The following is a 23,569-nucleotide window of genomic DNA, read 5'->3' on the forward strand; positions in this document are numbered from 1 at the left end:
TGGTTTGGGCACCGGAGGCGTCGGCGAAGGGATCTGCCTGTCAGTTCATCCTAGGTAAGGAAAGTCCTGAATCCTCTTACTGCTTTTAGCCAGCACGGGTTGTCTCCATCTGTGCATGTAGCCCCGGCCTGGCTCCTTCCAGGCAGAGCCCTGCGCAGGGGTAGGAGCCAAGCTAAGCAAGCCTCTCGGTGTTTGAGACGTGCTAAGAAAGCATCAGCTAGATTTAGATGAATGAAGGAGTACCCTCCTCTTCCTGTGCAATAAAACATGCTGTGCAAACCCGCTTGGGCTTAGAAACCCCATCGCATTTTTCCTTTTAAAAGGACTAGCATCAGCCCCGCTCTCCTCCACATGCTCTGTTTGGAAACAAGGCAGCACATCAGGAAAGAGCCTGGAGGAAGAATTTATGGTGTCTCTAATTAGCCAGTTTGTTCCATCCTTGAAGAAGAGGATAACGAGCGACAGGGATGCATTGCCGGCCTCTGGAGGAAGAACGCTGTGGCTAGGCTTGTGTCCAACTGCTGATAGGGTAATTAGTGGTAACTGGGAGCGATCAATCATCTCGGGTGGAAAAACGTCTCGGTTAAAGGAAAGACCCTCCCAAACATTTTCATAACTCAAAAGGGTGTGAGACAAGGTCTGGAAGACAGCACTGGCAGTGCACGAGGTATTTGAGGAAGGAGTCTATTAAAAGATGAACCGAACACAATGGTCTTTTGTTCCTCCCCGACTAGGTGACAGAATTTGCTGGTACAAAAGTTGCAAAATATTTTGGAAGGGGGAAGGAAGAAGAAAAAAGCAGATGGAAGAGAGGGAAGAAGAACAAGAATTAGGGAAAAAAGTAACAGTTAGTGCACCGTATATTAAAATGAACAGCTAATTGCAAAAATGGCGTAGGAAGAAAATGAATCTACACAATTTGACCAGTAAAAGGTATCATTTTCAAAAGTACATGATCAGAGAATGGATTTAAATAATTATTAGCTGCAGTAAGCTCCAAATTTCTACTGTTCCCAGACAACCACATTATGAGAGAGATTGTAATTTTCAGCAGGAAGTAAAAGTGCAGAGGATTTTGTTTTTCTCTTTACCCAGCCATGATTTACTTTGGCCAGTTTTTCCCTGTGGTTCTTTTCTAATTCTGCAGCTCTCTGGGGAGCAGGACTTGTACAGGGCCTGACCGAGCACTGAAGAAGCAGTCAGCTCCTCAGTGGAGAAATTTCAGAAGACTGCTGAATAACCAGTTGCAGTTTTCAATCCAGGTTTGGGTCTCCAGAGCTTTCAGACACCATCTACCATATTTCTGGTGCAAAATAGGATGTGATGGAGGATGTGAAATGGACAGAAAGACAATCAAACATCTACTCTGCCAAGGGTAGGATTTTATTGGAGTGGTAGCCTTTTGCACTTGCATGGGTGTTTTCAGACTATGAGGTACTCATGTCCAGGTCTTTGAGGTGGACTTCAAAAGTGCAGTAGGAGCAAGAGAATTAATGCGTAGGACACCTGGGGAAGGAGCTGAAGAGACTCTGCAGTCTGGCAGGGAACTGCTGCTAAAGGTGTGAGCTAAAACCATCCCAGTATGAAGTGTAGAGGAAGGGATCAACTAAAGAAAATCACAAACTCCTCAACGAGCTGGTTTCAAGACAGAAGAACGTGAGGTAGGATGATCAAGGACACCGAGACAATGCTGAAGAATTTGTGAGTGAAAAGGAAGCTTTCCTCGGGGGAGCAGGAGAGTGGGTCCCACTGGACACCAAGCACCTGAGCAGAAACACTGCAAGAAACCTCCAACCCCCTGAGGGCTCGTGGAGGAGAAGTGATGTTTGGGAAGAAAAAGGCAAGGCAGACGTGGTGACGGGGGACTCAGTTTCCCTGTGTGATCGAGACCCTGTGGATAAGGTACGTGGACACCAAGTCTTCTGCCTTTATCAAGTCATCTGCCATTGACGTAGGCAGCAAGCTGATGGAACCACCAGCGACCCAGAAAACAAGGCTGCTGCAGAGAGACTGGAAAAATTAGGTTTTGTTTAGTCTAAAGGCAAGAGAAGACTGGGATGGGGATTAGAAGAGCAGGCTTTGAACATGTAAAAGGTGACCAAAAAGGGGAGAGAAATAGAAAAAGGCTGTTCTTCACGTCTGCTATACATCAGGGAGGTCATCAGTTGGCTTAAACAGCAACACTGGAAATTTGGGGTAGCCTCTAAGAACGATAATAAATAGGGCCTTATGAACCAGGGCAGGAATGTTCCCTGGGCTGGATCACGAGGTAAGAGTGTGGAGTCTCCAGCCGCAGAGGACAGCAGCAGGTTAGAGCAATATTTGCCCACGTGGGTTAGGTAGAGGCCTTTTTCCTTGGGTTGCTTTGAAGATGTTCCCTCCTTGGTTTCGTGTCCCTCTCCCACCCCGGGAATCCTTTTATCTCTGCTTGGTTTGCTCAGGGGAGGAAGGAGGGGAAGAGAAAGGGGACAGCCGAGAGCTGCGGTTTGCAGCTGGCGGTTCGCAGGAGCCCAGGGGCACGCAGGCTCTGGCAGAAGGTGGTGGCACAGCGAGCCTGCTGCCATCTGCTTTCAACATTTTCAATCCAGGGGGCCGCACCACTACTGGAAAACCCCAAGGGGGCCTCCAGATCCCGAGCGAGAAACCCCACTGGGCGAGCTGACCCCGGGGGCCCTTCCCAGCCCTAATTTTTCCACTTTCTGCATTGCTAAGTGCTTCAGCATGGCAGGGACAAATGCGATTGTTCACTGCTTGGAAAGAGCTTTTTGCCCCATGGCTGCCTGCCCGAAACGAGCATTGTTCTGCCCTTTCCATCCCCACATCTCCCCCAGTGGTGCCCGAGGTGCCGCGATCGTCTCGGGTGCAGCCAGCGCCGTGTGGGCCGCCTGCTCTTGGCCCTTTCCCACCCTTTGTTTTCACGAGGGGCTCCCACGTGTCTGCCAGAATATTTGTTTGGCTGCTGCTGATCCCTCGCTTGTGAGCACTTTAAACTGCCCGATGGGCTCGCTGAGGTCATGCCAGCAGCCCAGATTTTCCTCTACAGGCTCTGGAGGCTCCCGTTGCACTTTTAGGCGCTTCTTGAAACAAGTGGATGCTCAGAGGTGCAGCTTGAGTCCTTGACTTAACTCCACTATCGGACCCAACCTTCTGGTTTTGAGACTGCTGTTTAACCACTTCAATTTCTCCGGGAAAAATTAACAACTTCTCCTGTTGCTCGCTTTGGACACGGCTTCCCATGGGCTTCTCTCTAGGTCTGTGCTTGACGGCTCCTCCTCGGGTGGTGCTGGTGGTGCACGGGGCTGCTCAGAGTGCCTGAGCAGTGACTTCTGTCCCCAGCAGCTGCTGATATCGACTGCCGAGGCTCGGTGATGTCATGGGCTTGATTTCGGAGGCCAGCTCGAGTGACTGGCGTAACCTGGTGCCGCGGCTTAGCGTTGGTGGCATTTTTTGGCCGTGAAATCCCGCAAGCCTCTTTGCTGCCCGGCATTGCTGTGAGCCTTTGAAGAACCTCCTGCCGTGCCGTGTGGCCGTAGCGGGGAGGGGGCTGGTTTGGGGACAGGGCGCCTGGCTTTGGGAGGGGCTGGTGCTCTCTGGAGGGAGCTGTACTCCCAGGTGGCTGACACCGCCTGAAGCAACACTTCTGGAGGCTGTGCTCTGGGAAATCACTGCTGTCAATTATTTTTTCCTTCTTATTTTGAAGGTTTCAGTTGTCTTTAACTTAGAACTAAGACTGTTGAATTTTGGCAAGTGTTTCCCATTGTTACCTGGCAGGTGCGTGGCATTTTTGCCTCCTCATGTGCGCCCCGCTGGGGTCTGCCTGCCCTGAAACGGGGGAGCACCACGCTGCAAACGAGGGGCTCCCTCTGCCGCCCCGGGGCGAGGTTGTGCGCGGGCTGCTGACATTTCAATCAGCCTTTCATAACTAATTGCCTGGCCCACAGCTATCTCGTTATCAATTAACAGTCCCGAATGTCAGGAAGTAACTGGATCCCTCTAACGCGCTAAGGCTGCCTTCTGGCTCTGGGAAGTGGCTGGATTTCCTCACAGGGATGGATTACATGTTTACATCTCCCCTCCTGCTGCCGTGTGGAGGGAGATGAGATCCGAGGAAGTGATGGCAATGTCTTCATGTCCCCTCCCTACCCTCCCGGTGTCGTTTGTGCCTTGGAGCGGGAGCAAAAAATGGTTTGGATGTGGGTTTTTGGAGCAGGCACCCACGCTGTGGACGCTGGTGTGCCTGGCTCCAAGAAGTCAGGGGGGAAAAAAAATGAAGCAGCAGCATTTAAGAGTGTTTTAAACAGCCACTTTCCCAGATGTTGGGAAATGCCCTTAAATGGCTGGGACGGTTTCAATGATCCTATCAGTTCCGAGATCGTTGCCGGGGGATATCTCTGCCATCAGCAGAAGGTCTCACACCACGCTGACCCGCTCTCGTACTGTCCGGCTTTTAAGCTGTGATATGCCGGGACATGGGACTTTCCAGATTAGGATAAATATGACCCTCTTACAAAACTAAGCATCCCCTCTTCTGGGCCCGAAGAGGCCACAGCTCCGAGGGTGGCTTTTTAGCTCTTTGTGTGGCTGAGGGAAAAGGGGTCACTGCAGTTCTGGTTTTGATAGCCGCTGTTTGAGCTGGCCACAGGGGAGGGCGAGGGAGCAGAGGGCTCTGTGGCACGGCCATCCCGTTCTTTGCAGGTGTGCCCCCTCAGGAGGTGCAGTGAGGTGGGATCGTCCTCCCTGCAGACCACGGCTGCTCCTTTTACCCTCGCGGTCTCCAGGAAAGCAGAGCTTCTTTAAAGAGAGTTTCTGCCTGCACAAAAAGCAGCGCCGCAGAGGAGGGACAGTGCAGATGGTGCTCATTTCCAGAGGCCACATGTTTGGAGGGACCCCGGGTACCCCCGCAAGAACCCTTTGTTTTCTTAACGCTTCTTTTCAAAGGTGCTCTGGAGGTCTCCTCTTTGCAGGAGGCTGCTGCTTCCTCCCACTCGTCCACTCTCCACACCCCTCCGTCCCCCGCTGCTCGCCGAGCGCCGCAGCTGGATAAACAGCGATCGCCAGCGCTCGCAGCCCTGCGGTGCCTTTCAGCGAGAGTGCCGGCACCGAGAGGCGCTTCCTGAGCCGCCCGTCGTGGGCAGGAGGCCGCCAGCTTTCTGCCTTTATCTGCTGGCTGTTTGTGCACAGGGGATGGAGCTGATCTCCTGCACGGCGCTGCTTCAGGCTCACCCCCAAAGAGCCTGCTAGAAGCAGGGCAGAGGAGGAGCCCCCGCAGCTGCGGTCTGCACTCGTGGCTGTCCATGCTGTTGGTTCTGGGGAGTCCTTGGGAGTCCACCACCGCTGAGCCCTGTCCTGTTCGGGGGCAGTCAGGCCTCGTTACGTGCTGCTCCTCCAAACTGGCGGGGACTGCAGGAGCCTGGGGGTGCGTGGCACAGCCAGCCTGGGGAGCTCTGCCGGGCTTTGCCCAGCTGTTAGAAGGCTCCTGCTTCAACTTGCAGGTCTGCTTGCTCAATTTATGAGGTCGCCACTGTCCCTGGCGCAGAACAGGGCGGCTCTGCCTGAGCCCTGACCAGGGGCCAGCCCAGTGCTGCCCGGGAGAGGCTGGCTCAGCCCGGCAGGAGCAGAGGCATGGGGGTCCTCTCCCTCCCTTGCCCGCTCTTCCCTCTAATGTGCGTTAAATTACTCGTTGTTGTATTAAAGGCTGAGCCTCTCTCGAAGCTCTGCTTGGCCTTCTCGTTAATCACCGTGACGGAACATGACAAATCCCCTTTGCCGAAGCATTATTTCACTTGGTAAAATCCCCGGTGCTTCGCAACAGCTCGTCCAGCAGCACCTCCTCCCTCCCTGCTGTCCCAGGGACATCTGCCCTCCTCCTCCCCAGGCCCTCGCGAGGCGACGGTGCCTTCAGGAGTGGCTGTGCCCCAGGGCTTTGCTTTCTCCTGGGTCCCACCGATGCTCCTGACACTTGAAGCCCAGTCCCTGGATGGTCTCTACCCCTGGAGTTCCTGCAGCCAAGAGCGTGTCCCTGCCGCCCACTGGTGCGTGTTTACACAAGGCTGTGCAGCCCCCCTTCGCGCCACCATTAATTTTATAGAGGGCACGTAACAAAGATGGGCCTCCAGTATGCCTCCAGCCTTTGATCTGCGTGGGGTGCTCAGCCTGACGGGCCCGGGGCTGCCGGCACCGCTGATTTACTCAGCTCTGCGGACACAGCTTCTGGAGCAAACACAAGCTGCTGTGTTTTCTCCCCGCGGTGCTGCAATACCGCTGCTGGCTGTGCTGCTGGCTGGCCGCGTTCGGTGTGGAAGGGCAGGGAGAGCTGAGGATTTGCTTGCCGTTCATTTTTTCTTGCGGTCTGAGCCAAGCAGTTCGGTTCGTGCAGCCCACGAGTGCCCCAGAGCCTCGCAGACAGGTAGGCGGGTTATTAAGGGTCTGTCGTGTTACTAATGGAAATAAAGTCCGCGTGTTGGCAGGCTGCAAGCAGCGACCTTGTGACAGGGCGCTCGCTCCGAAACAGAATCTCTCCAAAAGAGTTCTCTCACAGAACTTCATTGTCAGCCAAGCCAGAGTCAGAAAACTCTGTTGTTTTTTTCCTCCCAGTCTGGCATAAGTTGGGATTCCTGAATCTGAGGCTGACCTTGCCCTCCGAAATGATCTCTCTGATCAGAAATCCTTTTGTTGTTTAGACTTGGCCCACTGCTAGGGCAGTGCTGGTGCTGGTAGCAGCCCCACCGAGCTCCAATCCTAAATTTGGGTAGAGTTGTTTGTTTTGGGGTTCTCGAGCCTTCTGGCTCAGCTCTGTTGGTTACCAGCAAGGCGCTAAGCTTTTTGTTCTGTTTTAACCAAAAGACAACTTTTTTCAACCAGCCAGGAAGAAAGCTGAGCACGAGGCTAAGAACAGCATTTGACAGTGCAGTTTTAGGTCACCAGAGCTTGATAGCCAAACCATTTGCCAGCGTCACGCTAAGTGGGATGTTTCCAGCACAGAGAACATTTGTTCATCTGAAGTCTCCTGTTTCTGTCGTGGACATTCAGCCAGGGGCGTTTTCAGGATGACGACGTACTCTGCAGGTGCTTGCCGTGACATCCGCCCCCCGTGCAGAGGAGAGGTTGCTGCCTGGTATCTGTCAGCTCGCCTGTTAGACTGCTTAGCCTTACTTCTTGGCACTTTACGTGGAGGAGAAAGAAAAAAAAAAAAAAAAAAAAAAGGGAAGAGAGTGTCTAGAAAGTATGGAAAATGTAGAAACCCCTGACAGTTGTATTGTGTGTCTCGCTTCTCTCACAGAGAGGAAAACCACAAAATGGTGAGTTCAGGGGTTTCTTTCCACACACACTGTCTGTCAGGATTTTGAGGAAATTTCTGGGATCCAATGAAAGAAGTGTGCTGTTCGAGCCCGGGTATGGATCGTGCAATGGTTCTGTACAGGGGAGATGCGGTGCTTCGGTGAGGCGAGGCGAGGTGTTTAGGGGATCTCTTCCAAGAGGGCAGGTTGGCTTCTACGGGAACAGAGGCAGAAGCAAGAAGGAAAACGAGGATGTACTGAAGGAGAAAAGCACCCAACGTGTTTAATTGCTGCACTTTCCTCATGAACCTTTCCATGCCTTTGCAGGACCACGGGTGGCAGATGAATCTTTGCAGCGCAGGGGCTCCCACCTCCCCGTATTTAGCTTTCTTGGCCCTGAGTGGAGGGTGGGATGCGAGGGGGAGTCACACAGGTAACGAGGACCCCGTGCTCAGTGGTGTCACGCTCAGGGAGGGCCCTCGGTGTGCCGGGGGACCACCAGTGAAGGTGACAGTGCCGGGAGCCTGACTGGCACAGCCGTCCCAACACGGGGTGTTCTGGGGCTGCCCTGCACTCATGGCGACTGGCAAGTGATGCTGCTGATTGTGGGGATGCCTTAATTAAAGAGCAGAGAGGTGGTTAAAAGCGTGTCAGGAAATGGAAGCAGCATCAGGACCAGTTCCCCCCAAATGATACCGATGTGTTTGTCCAGCCATTCTCCTTAGGATTTACTGTATTAATAAAGTTAATTGTTTTTTTTTTCTTCTTCTTCTTCTCTGTTTCAGGTCCACCAGTAAGTACCGAACCTCTGCGTTTTTACAAGCTGTTGACAGATTTTGCGGGGCATAAACTGGCAAAGTCTCCCGTCTGTGGTGTCCTTTGCAGTCCGGGTGCCCCGGGATGTCACAAACAGCAAGTACTGCGGGTGCTCAGCACCCGCGTTGGGGTGGGATCCCTCTCGGCCGTGTCGCAACTTCCGAGGGCGAGACAGGGGGATTGCAGGGACGGGGACAAAGCAAACGCGAGGGGCTCAGATATCCGCGTGTTAGCAGTTGGCCCCGCATACCCCAGGGGGATCGGCTGCATGTGCTTCGCATGCACTGGATGCCACACGCTGAACGAGACATGTTTGTGAAAAAAAGGGAAGATGGATCGCAAACACATGGCGCGAGCTGAGCGGCGGGGACTTGCTCCATGCTACTCACCCGGGCTTGCGGAACTGTTGGGCCTTCAAGTATAGCTGCAGAACTATCAATTTCAGAGGAAAAATTGTGTTGACAGCTTCCTTTTCAAATGTTAGCTAATGCAAAACCTCAGCGCAGACGATTTAGGCTTCAGGAAAATAGCTAGGTTATTGCAGAAGTTTTCTTACAGCTATTAAGAGACCCACAGTGAATCAGAAGAAGCAATGTAAGGAATGAGGCCATGTATCAATATCTCTCAGGATTATAAAGAAATGCTATATTGTCTGTAGCACGGTCCTTCCAGAGGAAATGGGTTATATTCCTGTACAATAGAGTAACTATACTCGGTTTCTGTGAAGGAACATGAGAAGTTAAACATACGGTAGTCATCTTTTGTCTGTTCATGCAAAAATGTCTTAAACAGTTTGCAGATGACGTTCTGAGGAGAAGTAGTTGCTGCACAACCTATTTTCCCCTTTCATCAAGTCAAAATGCTGTAGACTGAACTCCCACAGATATATGAGCGCAGCCCGATTTAATGACAACAATCTTCCAAAAAGTTGCACCTTCCAGGCCAGAAGGTCTGAAAGCGTTTTACAGCTGGAAGCCCTGCTCCGTGCAAACCTTCAGCAATCATTGATCCCAGGGGCTTTCAGCACTGGCCACTGAAGTGAACGCATTTCAGCGTTAGCCTGTGGTTTCTGAGGGGATATCGCATCTCCGGAGGGGGCTGCAAGCGGAGCCCCAGGCAGGCACATGTCGGTGCTAAAGGGATGTGACACAGCGTTGGTAGGGGAGTTGGCACTAGATGATTATATTGCTGCTGAGGGAAATTGGGGAGGAAGCAGTAGGTCAGTGCAGACATCTCCTGGGGAGCAGTCCGTGCCTTTGCAGGGCGAGGAAGACGCACGCTCCAGGCTTTCTTTGCAGCAATAAGGGTTAGAAACTCAATATCATAATGAAAGATTGAAGTCTGGCAGAAACACATGGGACCACCGGAGAAGTGCTGACAATATGCGCTACCGTATCCTGCCTCGTTGCGACCCCTGAACCTGTCTGTGCACGCAGACTTTGAGGACAGGCCGCGAGGAGAGCTCCCGCCAATGGAAATAACAAGAGGAAGTCAGGCAGACCGAGCGTCTTTAGCCAAAGTGGGATGTGTCTTGGGCTAGACCCCAAAGCGCTGAGGACCTCTCGCCCCTCTCCCGGGTTTCTTTCCCAGCTCGCAGAAGACAAGATGCCAGGTGGTAGGGCTCAGCCCCTGGTGCCAGTGTTGGCACCTCAGAAACGCGCTGAGCCCAGCCTGAAGTCTCGGCCAGCTGGGGGAAGAGCCAAGGAAAAGGATGAGCAACGCTCCCGGGAGCAAAAGGAGCCTCCACGCTCTCCTCTTGCCCAACAGACGCTCCCACCAAGTCAATCAAGGCTTTGGTGAAGGCAAGGGCAACCCGCAGTCATGCAAGAAATTTGGTGAGATTGGGACTAAAAAGGGGCGAAGGAAGGAAGGAAATGATGAAATTGAGCAATAGGCCTGAGGTTCCCGGACTCTTTGGCTGTCTGGACCACATCCGAAGGAAAAGATCCTCTCACGGACATTTTCCCTCCCGTTTCTGAACATGCAACATTTCTGTGGCAACTACAGCAATTCCATACATGAAAAATTAATATTTAGCAGATGGAAACTAAGGAGCAAAGTCAGAGCCCTGTAATTAGCTTGTTCTCCACGGACTTGCAGATACCTTGGAGCCCGTGCGGATAGCTGCGGGTAGAGCCACGCCGAAAGGAGAGAAAACTTTACAAACAGGAGATTAGGAAACCCAGGCAGTCAGAGCTGATGGTCAACAAGCTGTGGAGAGATTTTTTACCATCCTGTTTCCTAAACACTGGTGATTTCTTCTCTTTATGAAGACCTCCATTCAGATTTTCAACCTAACTTTCACTTTTTCTGTGCATTTTGTTTCAGGGTCCTACAGGAAGACCAGGCCTTCCGGTAAATACTCCCTTCTTTCGTTTTTTGTTCCCTCTCTCTGTCTGGCAGTAATTCCATCCCCAGGGTTTGTAAGGAGGGAGAAGGTAGAGGTCTCACACGTGGCTTGTAACAGGTCCGGGACCGCAAGAGCTTTGTAGGGCCGGACTTAAGGGTAGTGTAGTCCTTATGAGCCTTCCCACGTTTGGGAACCTGCTTCTGAAGATGCCTTTTTCAGTGTGAAGGCCCAGCTGAAGAGGTGCAGCGTGCTGTATTCTTGCTGATGGGGCTTGGTAATTGCGGCAGGATTTGCAAGACCTAAGTCACTCTGGTACAAATGTGAAAGTCCATAATACCTGCGTCTGTGATGGTCATGACCAGGGAAGGAGCACAGGGTTTGGGGTCACAGCAGCTCACCTGGTGACGGCAGCAGCTGCAAGGGGCAGTTTCCCAACGAATGCAATGCCAACTGTGCCCCCTGGCTCAGGACAGAGGCTTTGTAACACAAACAACAGGGGATTTGTAACTGACCTCCATGGTATCGTCCACCCAGAAGCGCTCTTTCCTGGCTCCCCGTCACAGCCAACCTTTCCTCAGAAACATCTGGCATTTATTTGCTGTCCTACCGGGAGCTCCCCCTTTCATTGAGGTTGCTCGGGGGGCTGTAACGCTGCACAGACACGGCGCAGTCACGTACCGCTCCGGCACCAGGTACTCGCTGGAGACCAGACACAGCTCAGCCCTGACCTCGGGCTCTTCCTGCTCGGGCACCGGCCACGGCAGAGCCAGCAGAAATAAACTCAGCTTTTACCTCAGAGCACAGCTCAGGAGGAAAGCAGCTTTTAAAGGGCTAAAAGCCTAGGGAAACTCGCCGCTCTGCTCTCCAGCAGCCGCTGAGTAATCCCAGGGCAGGATGCTGACACCAGGAGTTTTGCTCGCTGCTGACATGCAGAGATAGGCAAATATTAGCTGGACTGGGAGCCCGCGTAAAACCCTAGATGAAAGCAGTTTCCCATCATCTATGAAAATTATATCAAGCAGCTGCTTAGTGTTTTGTCCATCTGCGAGGGATGTTCTTGCAAAGCAGCTACTGCTTTTCAGTTTGTCCAAACGTGAGCTGTGTGGAAAGAAATGTACCCAAAACTGAACGGCCTCCCCGCTCTGCAGAGGGAAATGGCTGAACTCTCACCAGGTCGTGGCTGGATCCTGGCAATAACATATGGATTTGGGATGCATGACCAAAGGAACCTGTGTGTACGGCCAGAAAAAAAGTGTGTTCCCCTTCTAGAGATTTCAGACCGTGTTCACAGACTTTGGGACTGGCCCTGGGGAAGGCACAAAGAAGTGGCATCGATGAAGCAGTGTCTCCAGCTGCAGAAACCAGGAAGCTAGCTTTGTGTCTAGGGATGCAGGCAGCCGTGGGCAGGAAAACATCAGAAAATCCCAAACGTTACTGGGAGCAGAACTGAGAGATCGTTATCTCGTCATTTTTGCAAAACAGAGAGCAAAAGTGATGTGACCGCTGAAGCCACAGCAGCTGATTGCTGAAAGGATCTTTCTGACTGGCTACCGGATCTGCACAGCCTTTAGTTTTGGCAACCAGGAGTGCAGAAAGGGTTAATTTTAAAAAGCAATATATATTTTATTTTATTTTTAATTACGAAGTGAAACTGAACTGCGAGAGGCAGAAATCTGCCCTGTAGGTAAGTGGCTGAAGGAAATTGCCACCGGTGTTGTCAGTGTGTTTACACGGCTCTGTTCAGCGTTGCCTGACCCAAAGTCATTCCCCAAACCGCTGTTAGGATTGTTCACACCCTGACAATGTGCTGGGAAGTATCTCAAAGGGGTAGAGGACACCGAACACAGCTGCTCGTATGTCTTCTTCCAGACATGCTCTTTCCTGTGTCAGCTTGTTTTCCCACATTATTTTTTTTCATGCTTCTGGACAGGACTGTATTCTCAAGTCTAAGAGGATCCTGCTTAAAAGTGATAACTCTATAAATAAATAGCTAACACCAGAGATGACTTTGGTGAAGAAAGAGAAAAATGTGACAGTTGACTACTGCACGAAGCTGGTTCCCTGGACTCGGATTTTATGAAGTGTTGGAAATTGGGATTAGATTTTGTTAGGCTGAAAACTCTTGCCTTTTTTTTCCCTGCCTAAAGTCATCTTATGTCATTTCTATCTGGTTTGTCATATCACAAAGAAACCAGTGGCTTACACAGCTGCCTTGACGGGTTGGGGCACACACAGACGCACTTTTTCTCTAACTTGCTCTCTCCCTCTCTCAAAATCCCCGGACACTTGCACCGTGTTGCTCAGCTGCGTCTGTGGCACAGCTCATTTGTGCAGTTTTATAACCTTGCTTTTGGCCAGTTTCCAATTGCCTCTGGTTTTGCCTTAATTGCCAGGGAGACAAAGGCGCCATGGGGATTCCTGGACGGCCGGTAAGTCAAAACCTTGTGCCTTGTCCTCCCCCTCCTCTTCCAACCCCTGAGATTTCGGGGGTCTTTCAGGCTGGCCCTCGGCGGGTGTCAGCGTGAGCAAAGCCGCTAACCGTGGGCTTGCTAACTCACAGCACTGCCCGCAGCTGCCCTATCCAAATAACCCTGCCCTGAGCAAGCCCTGTCTGGCTGAGCGCTGCGTTTTGGGGCTGCTCACTGCTCAGGCAACCTGGGGTGAGGATGGGGAGGAGGGCTGGGGTGGGAGCTGAGGCCACCCTGCTCACCCAGACCCCACAGCCTGGGTTTGGGGGCAGGGGAGCGCGCTCTTGCCGCTGACGCCTGTGTTTGTGTCTCTTTCTCTCTCTCTCTCTCTCTCTCTCTCTCTCCCCTCTGCACCCTCTTGCATGTGGCTGTGATGGGTGCCACTGACGCAGGGACTAAAAGGGCAACCCGGAGAGAAGGTGAGTCGTCTCCTTGCAGCCCACACTGTCCCCAGCTGCTCTCCTGTAGGGCCACCCCAAACCCCTTGCCACAGCCCTGGCTTTGGGCTTCCGCTCCCCAGGCTGCCCCCTTTCCCCCAGCAGTGCGAGTTTATCTCCCAAATTCTTTCCAGGCCACTCAGCCTCCCAAAACACTGCATTTCTTGTTTATGACAATTTACTAACAGTGTAAGAGCTGGCGGGCACATGTAGGGCTCCCCTCAAGGCTTCCTGGGTGTTAACCATTGAGTTTCTTCCCCGCTGGCAGCGCCGCTTGCCCTAACCACCCCTGCAGCTCCCCTCTGCCTCCCAGGGCAGCCCAGTCCCTGGTGAGAGCTGTTGCAGGGACAAACAGGATGGCACGCTCCCGTTTCTGACGTGGTGGGACTTGGCACCCGCGAGAACAATGGGATGGATGCGTTTGGGGTGTGTGAATAACTGGGAAACTGCAGCCAGCGGCAGCAAGGTGTAGGAACCAGGAAAGGGATGGACGTTCACCATACCAGGGCCATTTGCTGCTCTTGCTAGGAAATAGAAAAGCTCAGCGAGGAAGGGTGAGGTAGGACAGTTCCTCTCCTTGCTCTCCAGCTCCTGCTTGTTCATTGGAGCCTACAAACATTATCTGACAGACCGAGCTTTCACTCTGAATTGCCCACGCTTCCCCAAAGCCCTCCGTGAGGCCCTAGCTCCTTGGCCACCCCAGCTTTGTTTTGCAGAGAGCCCTGCTTGCCGCGGGCTGTTTGCTTTATGGGCTGCTCCGTCCAAAGGCTGCTGTGCCCCGGGCACTTCTGGAGCTGCCTCTCAGGGATGCAGCGTGCTTTCCAAAGGCACGAACGTGGCCTGCCCATCGCGCATCGTGGGTGGCTAGGAGCTGGCTGTTTGCTTTTCCAGCAAGGACTTTGCTGTTCTCATCCACGTCTCATCTGAGCTGACACACCAGAAAAGCTCTTCCCCGGCAAGTTGCCCGCAGCTCCCATTCCCCTCGAGGCCACCCTTCTTCTGTCTCTTGTGCAGGACACGTCAGTGTCTTCCTGGACACCCAGGTCTTGAGCTGTGGGGAGGAGAGAGCTCAGCTGCTGTGCTGGCAGCTGTTAATTGCCCCGTCCCTCTTATCAGCTGCCCGTTGCTGACTTCTGGGCTTGTTTCTGTGCCCGCTTAGTACAGTCCACACTTCGACAAAGAAGAAGCCTTGGGCAAACCGTGCTGCACTCTCCCCAGCCAACGTTGCAGCTTTAAGACTTTCAGTCAACCCAGAAGAGAGGCCAGACCTGGCTGATCTTGGCTGCTTCTGCCTTGAGGATGAAGGCAGTTCGTGCTGCACTGGGGTATGCGTGGCCAGGGGTTATTGCTGCTGGGATCTCCCGTATCGAGTCCCAGCTGGGCTGGAAACCAGCCCCAAAGGCTCCATCCAGCCCTTCCCACAGTGGGGCTGGCAGGTTCTTGGTGCAGGAGGGGCTAGACCTCAAGTACTTTTTTGTGTGGTGGTGCAGCGGGGCTGCAACAATTTTCAGGTACCAAAATGGTGTCAGGATTGTTGTCCTTTTAGGATCGGACCCAAACTGGCTCAACGTGATCCATCGTTAATCATACTCCTTGCCTCCACGGCAGAGCCAGTCTCTTCCAGAAACCACATATGAGCAAGCCCTTTATTTTCTGGATGTTCCCCCCCAGCCCTTTATACTGCACGGTATGCCAAGCTGCTTCCATGTGGGGTTATTTAATTTAGACCTAAACTTTGACATTCCTGTCCGGTCATTAAGTCTCATTTGACCTATTCATAGAATCGCTAGCTTTGCAGTCCAAAGACATGGCAGCTTGCACAATCCCTTTCTGCCCTTTCCTTACCCTGTAATAGAGAATATGCTCTTCAGTATGGTGCTATCCAGCCAGCAGTATTGCCTACAAAAGATGTTCTTATAAACACCCACTGGAGAATATTCAGAAGCTGTGTTTTGTTTTTTTTTTTTAGCTTATTTTTCCCCAAATATTTTGCCTGTCTGAAGCAGACAGGGTGCTTTACAAAGAGTACAGACGATGGGCAGAAAGCAGTCACTAAAATGGAGCTGCATCTGGGGAGGGATGTGAAAGGTGCCTAGAAAGTCCTGCACTGTGGACGGGACCAGGGACTGAGGCTGAGCATCAGCAGCAGATATTTTCAAGGGGTAAATGCCAAAGAAAAACAGTCATCTCTTGAGCTGAAGTTTGGCCTGATACCATGATGTATTCTAACAACAGCAAGGGTTTCAGGCAATCTTTCACACTTGCAGGGGCCAGAGCCTGCAAGTGTTTGACTTGTTTACAGTTTGCCTTGCTGTGCAGCTTCCATTTTAGCTCCAAATGACAGCTCTTCTCCCAGAGTGCGGGGTAAGAGCTGGGGGAGGCCAGAACAGCAGCTGCCTCGTGAGCCCTGATGTTCTCACACCTTGGGCACCCTCATTTAACCTCAGTTTTGGTGGGAATGTCGTTTTTCTTTTTTTTTTTTTTTTATTAAGTATTTTCATTTCTTCCTTCGTTCAGCCCTTTCCCTCTCTTCTGCCTCTCTGCAGGGTGCTCCAGGAGAAGCAGGCATGTCCATCATCGGGCCCCGCGGTCCACCCGTAAGTGGCTTTTTTCTCTATTTTTGACTGATCCAGGATGTGGGCAAGTTACAGGGAAAGACTTAGGAGGGGCAGCGAGACGGCATCGGTGGGAGAGAGCAAAAACCCTGTATAATGTGGTTCTCGTGCTGAGCCATGCTTGGTTTTATACCACTATTATATACTATATATAATGAAATTACAGCTCATGCTCCAGAACAAATGAAGAAGAAGCCTTGCCTCGCAAGGAGACCATAGTCCTGTATTTGAAACGAAGAAGCATTTTTCCTTCTTGAAGCAGGGCCACTACCACTTTTGAGGAGTCTATCCCTTTTTTCTGGCTGATCTCAGCCTTTGGTTTCATTAGCGAAGGCCAAAAGCCCTGATTTTGCAGAAGGGCAGGATCAGGGCTAAGCTGGTGACTGGGAACTTATACAGATGGGTAGATCTGAGTTGTTCAGAGGTCCTTATCAGTATCCAAAATCTTGGAAACTCTTTGTCAGCACAGTTACCACAATCTTGAAAGTCCTTTTTCAGTCCTTGAAAGTCTGGCTGGGGAGCAGAGGAAAGGCCAGGCAGGATTTTGCACCCCACTCCAGCAAAAGCATCCGCACAAGGAGTCAGCCAGACAAAGCTTTTTGCAAGCGTGGGGTTATAAAAACAGGCCGACAGGACATGAAGGGCTGGAGCCTTGGCGTGCCCTAAACACTGGATGCTTCTTGCTCTGCGGTTCAGCCGTCAAGCCTCTGCTTTTGTGCAGATGCAGCCAGTCCTCCTCACTGCATCCCCGTGCAGCCTCCACCGGAGATTTCCATGAGAAAAGACCCAGAGCCTCAATTCTCTCCCTCCCACTGGGCACTTCCGATTTTGATTAACCTGTGAAGAGCACCGTCCTTGACCTGCAAAGAGGATGGGCCGCCAGCGACTTTTGTTTCCCAGCAGAGGTCAAGTGAGAGAGACCTAGGCAGCACGAACGCTTGGCTACATCTGGCTTTCCAATTAGCTTTCCAAAAGCCCCGTGATAAGTGTTTCTAACAAGAAACAGCTTTGCGGGATCCCAGGCACACCTGCCCGGCACGCTGGAGTTTGAGAAATGACAAAACCGAAGCCCAGGATGTGAATGGGTGCCCCGAGCATTTGCTACCCAGCAGACGGTCCCTCCAGCCTCTGAGAAAGGCCACCCGGCCCCATGAGCAGATACAGAGGGTAAATGCTGCAACTTTTTTTCTGTTTTCCTCAAGCTGTAGTGCTCAGCCTCCTGCACAGCGTGGAATAGCAGTGGGATAGGAAAGCTGGTGGTCCCTGGCACTGTAGGTCCTGCAGACAGGGATGGACACTGCCCTTTTCCTGCAGGACATGCGCCTGGTCTGCAGGACAAATTCTAGTGTGTGTTTCAGTGCTGCTTATTTGCCTCCTTGCCTTTGCTGCTGTTTGGGAAAGCACAGAACACGTTGCACCCTGAAAACGGCAGAAAATGGGGAATGGTACTTAAAATGGGTTTTGGCTAACCTGGTCAAAGCCCTGAGGTGCAAGGAACGGGGCAGCTCCCCGCTTCCACCCCAAAGCCTGTTGTGAAGATGATCCAGTTTCCAGTGGAGCTGGTGATAGGTCAAAAGGATGGCTGAGCACCGAAGACAAACACGGGAAGCCCGGCCAAGGGGCCACTTGGGAAGATGTGGGATGAGAAATAGTTTCCAGATTTCCATTTGGAGGTTGAAGTTTTCACTTGAGCTCAGAGCTGCTAAACTTCTGGCCGGAGAGGGACAGTGTGCCGATAGTGGCAGAAACAGATGATCTCCACGATTTGGCAGCTCCCAGGATTACATACTTCATAGGATCAACATCTTAAAAAGAAGACGAGGAAAAACAGCTACCCAACAAAAACAGTCTCTTGGAATTGCTCGCTGCTGAACTGTTGTTTTGGCCTGATACCGTGCAAATCACTCTGCCGGCCTCCAAGGAGAGGGAAGCAGCAGTCTGCAGTCTAGAGAGGAAGCCAAATTGCACCATTTCCAGATTTTCTCCTTAATTCTTTTTTTAGCACTTCTTGTCCAGGGAGGCTTCCAACAGGGAACCAAAATTAATGAATTGTGGCTAGGCTCTTCTTGCTTTTTGCCTTTTCAGAAAGCAGCGGTGGACAAATCCTTTAATTTATAGCCTATCTTCCCTCCTGGTCACTGGCCAACAAGACCAGGTGGTTTTATGTGTATCTTGCAATGCAAAGCAAAGCTGACCAAGTTCAACTTAGCAAAACTAAGAAAACAGTGCAAATGTGATTCGGTCCTGCTAGCACTGTGTAGAGAAACACAACTGTTTGGTGCGAGTCCAGGCGCTGTGGTAGGAGCAGCCCTCAGACTGTGCAAAGAGGTTCCTTGCCTTCATTCTCTGCGGGGTCAAATCCCCGCTGAATATCTCTGCACAGGGAGGATGGAGGAGATGTAACCTGAAGGTTTTCCCTCTCCAAGCAGTCTCCCATGGGGACAGAAATTGTTTGCTATAGCAAATCTCATCAGCTCCTTGCAGTCTGGCAAACCTGTGCCCTTCTTCCCCTTCCCACGTCACCACACAGGATGTTAAGGTGAAGAAGCAAACCCTTGCTCGTACCCAGCTCTTTCCTAGGAGACCCTTGCAAGGCTCAAACAGTCCAGTCACAGTATCTCCAAGTGCCTAAGGAAGGCATTTTCTTCCCCAAAATGAAGCTGAGAAGGCACAAGAAAGCTGGGCTTTTTGTCATCACAGCACAGCTTTTAGGGAAGGCAAGCTGCCGCAGCGGTCGCTCGATGAGCATGGTACAGGATTTACCTCATCCTGCTATTTTCATCTACGTGGCTTTGCTTCCAGATACGCTGAAATCTGGTCCACCTTCCTTCCTGACTTGGCTCACTCATTTTTTTGTGAAGATTGAAGTCCTCAAGTAAAGTGGTATCTTTACTGGATGAGCAAAGGCCTAGGGTATTTGTGACCTGACATGTCACAAGCCCCAGAAACTGTACAATTATGCAAAATTAGCAGCTAGGACAATTACAATTTTTGCCTTTTTTTTTTTTTTTTTCCCCTCATGTTTTTAAGTGAGTAAGGAAGCTGCCAGATATGTAGCGAGCTAGTTTGTTTGCTGTACCTGGTCCCAAAATGGTAGCCAGCCCTGGCTAGCCAGAAAAACGCAGGGGAAAAGAACTTGGTGCTCATGTTCCTCATCACACTGCCTAACTCTCCTTTTTCTCATAGCTCTTAGAGGAAAAAAAAGCAGAAAAAAAAATCATCTCTTCTCCAGAATTATTTGTGAAGCAAATGAATGCACTGGGACATGCACATTAGGGGAGGAAAAGAGGAATGGCTGTGTTTAGACACCAGTGACCTGCGAGGTTTGTCTTGCACAGAGCAGCACCCTGCATTAAACGCCTCTGGTTTATGGCAGCAAGAATTGCCATAAAATGAGCTCAGCCTCTGGAACGTACTCCAAAAGGCTAGCGTATGGGCTAGGGACACCCGTTTAATTAATGTACAAACTTCAAGGAAACGGCTTGCAGTCCAAGCTGGACCTGCTCCAGCATTTTGCTGGCCCTGTACAAATTGAAGCAGGGATGTCAGATTTCCACTCCTTCCCAAGTCGCCTTCCCCTTGGAGGGAAATCAAATCAGACCTTGGGTAACTCTTCAGAGAGCTGCAGGATAAACGGGCAGAGGCTGAAGGAAAGGTTCCGTAGAGAGGACATGGGGTTCATCAAATTCCTCTTCGGTTCCTCTAAACTGCTCTCTCTGTTTCGCCCTTTCCAGGGACAGCCTGGAACTAGAGGTTTTCCTGGATTCCCGGTAAGTGTAACTCCTAATTTATGGGGTACGTGTGTGCAGTATTCCTAGGAAGTGTCATTAGTGCTCGCTGGAGCTTATCATTTCTGTCTGAGACCAGGGACCTGATCTGATCACTGGAAAAAGTAGCTTTTTCTTCACTTGTTTTTCTTTCTTTCTTTCTTTCTTTTTTTTTTTTTTTTTTTTTTTTTTTTTCCTTTAAAAGATACTTATGGAGGGGGAGAAAAAAAAACTCCGAAAGGAAATTAATTAAAAAAAAAAAAAACACCACACCACAAGTGTTAAAATAACATAGTTGAAGCCAGATCTGTTCGGTAAAAGAAAACCATCCTATGAAAATACCACCCAAGCAAAGAAAATAACCCCCCAGCTAGGCGAAATTCCAGCCCTCGCTGAGCTTTCAGGTGATTCTGCAGTGCAGCAGGCATCTGTGATCCAAACAGGTCCCACACGATGCAGTTCAGCTGGGGTCATGCCAAAGAGAAAGGACAAAAAGCCCAGGAAGGGGGAGATTTTTCTCCAATGCTAAGTTACAGATGGGCAAGGGAACGGGAAACAAGCCCAGGAGAGGACAAAACAAATATCATTTCAGCCCTACGGTTGCTGGCAATGCTCTCCGGAGCATTGAGGCTGCTGGAGGACTCACAAGGTTGCTATTTATTCTTGTGCACTTCTCCTGGACAACCAGGGAGCCTAAGGCGAGCACCAACACCCCTGGCGCCCCTGCTCCCGCCAGGCAGCTCAGCTGCTGCTCCGTGTGCCAGAGCAGGTCTGCGGGGGAGACTCATGCCTGGAAAACAGGAGGAATTGGCAGGCTGCGAGCTGTCTGACTGGGATCTGCGGCTCTGCCCTTTGTGGAAAGGGGGGCCCTGAGCTGCCCCCGGGCTGAGGAGAAGCAGATCTCCCCCCAGCCCTTGTGGTCTTTGGCTTTTGGAGCAGCAGAGAGCAAATCGGCACGGCTCAAGAAGCGGCGGGTGGGGCAGTGCTGTGCAGAGCCTGTTTCTCATCAGGCAGTACCTTCAAAATGCTGCTGAGCTGTGTCACCTCTTCCCTGGGACTCTTCTTATTCTATCGTTTGCAAAAATTCCTCTTCCCCCAACGGTGGGTGCCTTTTAAAATCAAAGTCTTGAGAAAACTGTGCTGATTTCCAACTACTTTACAGGACGGAGCAATGAGAAATGCTGCGGGTTTGTGCAAATTGCCCATGAATCCCTCCTGCCTCCTCGTGTGTCCAGCTTTGCTGCTGCAGTGGGCTGACAGAGAGCAGGTCCCAGCAGGAGCAGTGAGGATGCTGGGGCGGTAGCCAGCTGTGCAGTCTTGCAGCACATAGAGCTTGCTGGGACAGGTAGACAGACACCCCAGCAGCAGCATTTCTCCTCATTTCTCTCTCTTTTTTTCTTTTTTTTTGGTTTTGATTGCAGGGCCCTATTGGCTTGGACGGCAAACCGGTAAGCAAACAGCTTCTCTCAGGGCTTTGTGCCCTCCCTCCTGCTATGTCCCACTGGCCTGTCTACCTGCCTGCTGCAAAGCATGCTTTAGAGAGGGTAATTTTGCAATGTCATGCACACGCGTGGATTAAAAGAAAATTAGAAGGTTGGCAGGCAGGAGGAGACCACAAATGCCTGGGGGGGAGATGCAGGAGTCAAGAGATGAAGGGAGAGAGAACGTGGCTGCTTTCTTTCTAGGCAAATCTATAAAACAGCACTTTGCAAGAGCATCAGCCCGCCTGCTGCAGGGAAAGCACTTTGTTCGGAGTGCTTTGGGTAGGGGGAGTGGTGTCCTGTCAGGTGAGCGAGCGAAGCTGCATGTGCTTGGCGTTGAAACGCCCTCGACAAAGTACCTCCCGAGGCAAGGGGTAAGCAGGTAAAGCCAACATCTTCTAGAGGTTACGATGACTGAAGCTGAGGCACGTTGTCTTTCTTTTGCAGGGCCATCCTGGACAGAAGGGGGAGATGGTAAAGAAATAAATAAATAAAATCTGTCTGTTTGTGGCTGCTGGGTTAGTTTGGAAGGACATTACTCAGCTGGAAATGAGCTCGTAGTGAGGCTAGAGCTCCTAGCTTCAGCCAGTGCCCTCCCTAATTCTGTAACTTCGTTGCAGCATGCTGGGGTGCACGTCTGTCATTTTTACATTACGGCTATCGATTCATCATGTCACAACAGCAACTTTCTAGTTACGCATGGGATATGTTTTCCTTGCAGTTAGCAATTATGTTCTTTAAATATACTCTGGGAGCTGACATTTTTCGTGGTTGGCCTCATAGCAGAAGTAAAAGTTGATGGAAAGTTTTCTGAAAACCCATCTGGTGGCTTTCAACTTATCTAACCAAAAACAAGCATATTTTTCATATTAAATATCTTCCTTCCCCCTCTTGAAGCTCAGTTTCACTTGCGTGCTGTACCGAAATGCTTTCAATCGCGAATGATAAACTCAGGCCGTGCTTGATGGCAACCCAAGTGCGGTCTTGTTCCTCTTGACATCTCTGATGGTGACATCCCCGAACACCAACGTGCTAAGCTAGCAGCTCTGTAGTCACCTTCGCTCACTGAATTTCTGCGTGCTCTCTTCTGCGCGTTCTGTTTTCGGAGCCTGGGTGTCGGTGTAGCCTCTGGCGAGCACATGTTGCAGATCCCCTTCCCCGCTCTGACATCCCTCACTTGCGCAACCAGGCTTCAGTCCTGGCTGCTGCTGGTTCCATCCCAGCGCGTCGGCTGAGGGCCCGGGAACAATGAGGGTGTGTTTTCCTGACGATTTTCCCCCTCTCCTAATAATTCCCCCACTACGGCGCAGCCAGAACATGCGTGTGTTTTCACTCCCCTTTCACGAAGGGCCCAGAGCTCTCTTGGGAACTTTTCTCCACAAATGTGTTTAAAATCTGAGCTTCCACCCTGTGCTGAGAGTTTGTTGTCTTGTCACTGTAAATGGGAATTCCCCTCACGTTCATCACAATGTGTTTCTTTAAAGGGTGCTGCAGGTCCCAGGGGACAACCAGTAAGTACCCCAGCTCTACCTCCCCGATCCCTTTCCCCTCACATGCACCGACCTCTCTACTGAGAGCTTTTTTAAAAATCACTTTTCTCTTATAGGGACCCCCGGGACAAAAAGGAGAAAAGGTAATTTTAACGTGAGACGTGTTGAAAATGAAAAGTAAATTAAAAACTAAAACTAAAGACTCTGAGTGGCCGAGAGATACAGGAGAAACAGGGGGCTCTGGGGGCAGGGGGTGGAAGGCAGGCTGCTTATCAGGTGTAAATTGCCATGGCCTCACTGAGTTCAGTAGGGCCGCAGTGATTTACACCTTGTGGCTCTGACCCTGCATGTCTATTTTGGTCCTCTCTGTTGGTGGTTTAAACCCTTTCCTTTTAATCCCCTTCTTTCGCAGGGTCAGTGTGCGGAGTACCCCCACAGGGTAAGTCATTAGCGTCGTTATCGTCTGTCCTGTGCCTTCCTGCATGTTAATCCCCCTTCGTTTGAGTGGCTTCTCGTTGGAAATACGGATCTCTTCAGTAACGAGGTGCCTCATCCAGGCAGCAGCGCCCGGCTGATTGATGTGTTTCACAGAAAAGCTGCAGATAAGGTTTTCCAGGAGGGCTGTTGGTCTGTTCCTGCCCACCGGGGCTGACCCCTGGCTAAATGCTCTTGTTGCTTCTTCCTGGAAAGCCTCTGTGCCCCCATGGGGTTAGACACAGATACGTGGTGGAGACCAGGCCTGTGTCCTTACCCCAAAACCCAGTGAAACCTGGGGTTTCTGGAGGAACATAGGTGCTCCAGCTCTGTCCCTCTCCCACATGTAGTACAGCCAGGAGCAGTACAGGGGTTGCAGATCCCAGGACACTGT

The 23,569-nt window shown here is 51.3% G+C and overlaps 1 protein-coding gene across 2 annotated transcripts in view; it reads left to right on the forward strand.

Moving 5' to 3' along the window:
- Window positions 1–23,569, forward strand: part of COL13A1 (collagen type XIII alpha 1 chain) — an 81,852-nt gene that overhangs the window by 17,810 nt on the left and 40,473 nt on the right. For both annotated transcript variants that reach the window (XM_032190743.1, XM_032190745.1), the window contains exons 3-13: window positions 8,063–8,070; window positions 10,422–10,448; window positions 12,837–12,872; window positions 13,304–13,330; window positions 15,895–15,945; window positions 19,698–19,733; window positions 21,152–21,178; window positions 21,659–21,685; window positions 22,696–22,722; window positions 22,818–22,844; window positions 23,114–23,140. In XM_032190743.1, coding sequence (XP_032046634.1) covers window positions 8,063–8,070; window positions 10,422–10,448; window positions 12,837–12,872; window positions 13,304–13,330; window positions 15,895–15,945; window positions 19,698–19,733; window positions 21,152–21,178; window positions 21,659–21,685; window positions 22,696–22,722; window positions 22,818–22,844; window positions 23,114–23,140 — 320 coding nt within the window. The remainder of the gene's footprint in view (window positions 1–8,062; window positions 8,071–10,421; window positions 10,449–12,836; window positions 12,873–13,303; window positions 13,331–15,894; window positions 15,946–19,697; window positions 19,734–21,151; window positions 21,179–21,658; window positions 21,686–22,695; window positions 22,723–22,817; window positions 22,845–23,113; window positions 23,141–23,569) is intronic.

This window comes from Aythya fuligula, chromosome 7 (assembly GCF_009819795.1).
Source record: "Aythya fuligula isolate bAytFul2 chromosome 7, bAytFul2.pri, whole genome shotgun sequence".
NCBI classification, from domain to species: domain Eukaryota; kingdom Metazoa; phylum Chordata; class Aves; order Anseriformes; family Anatidae; genus Aythya; species Aythya fuligula.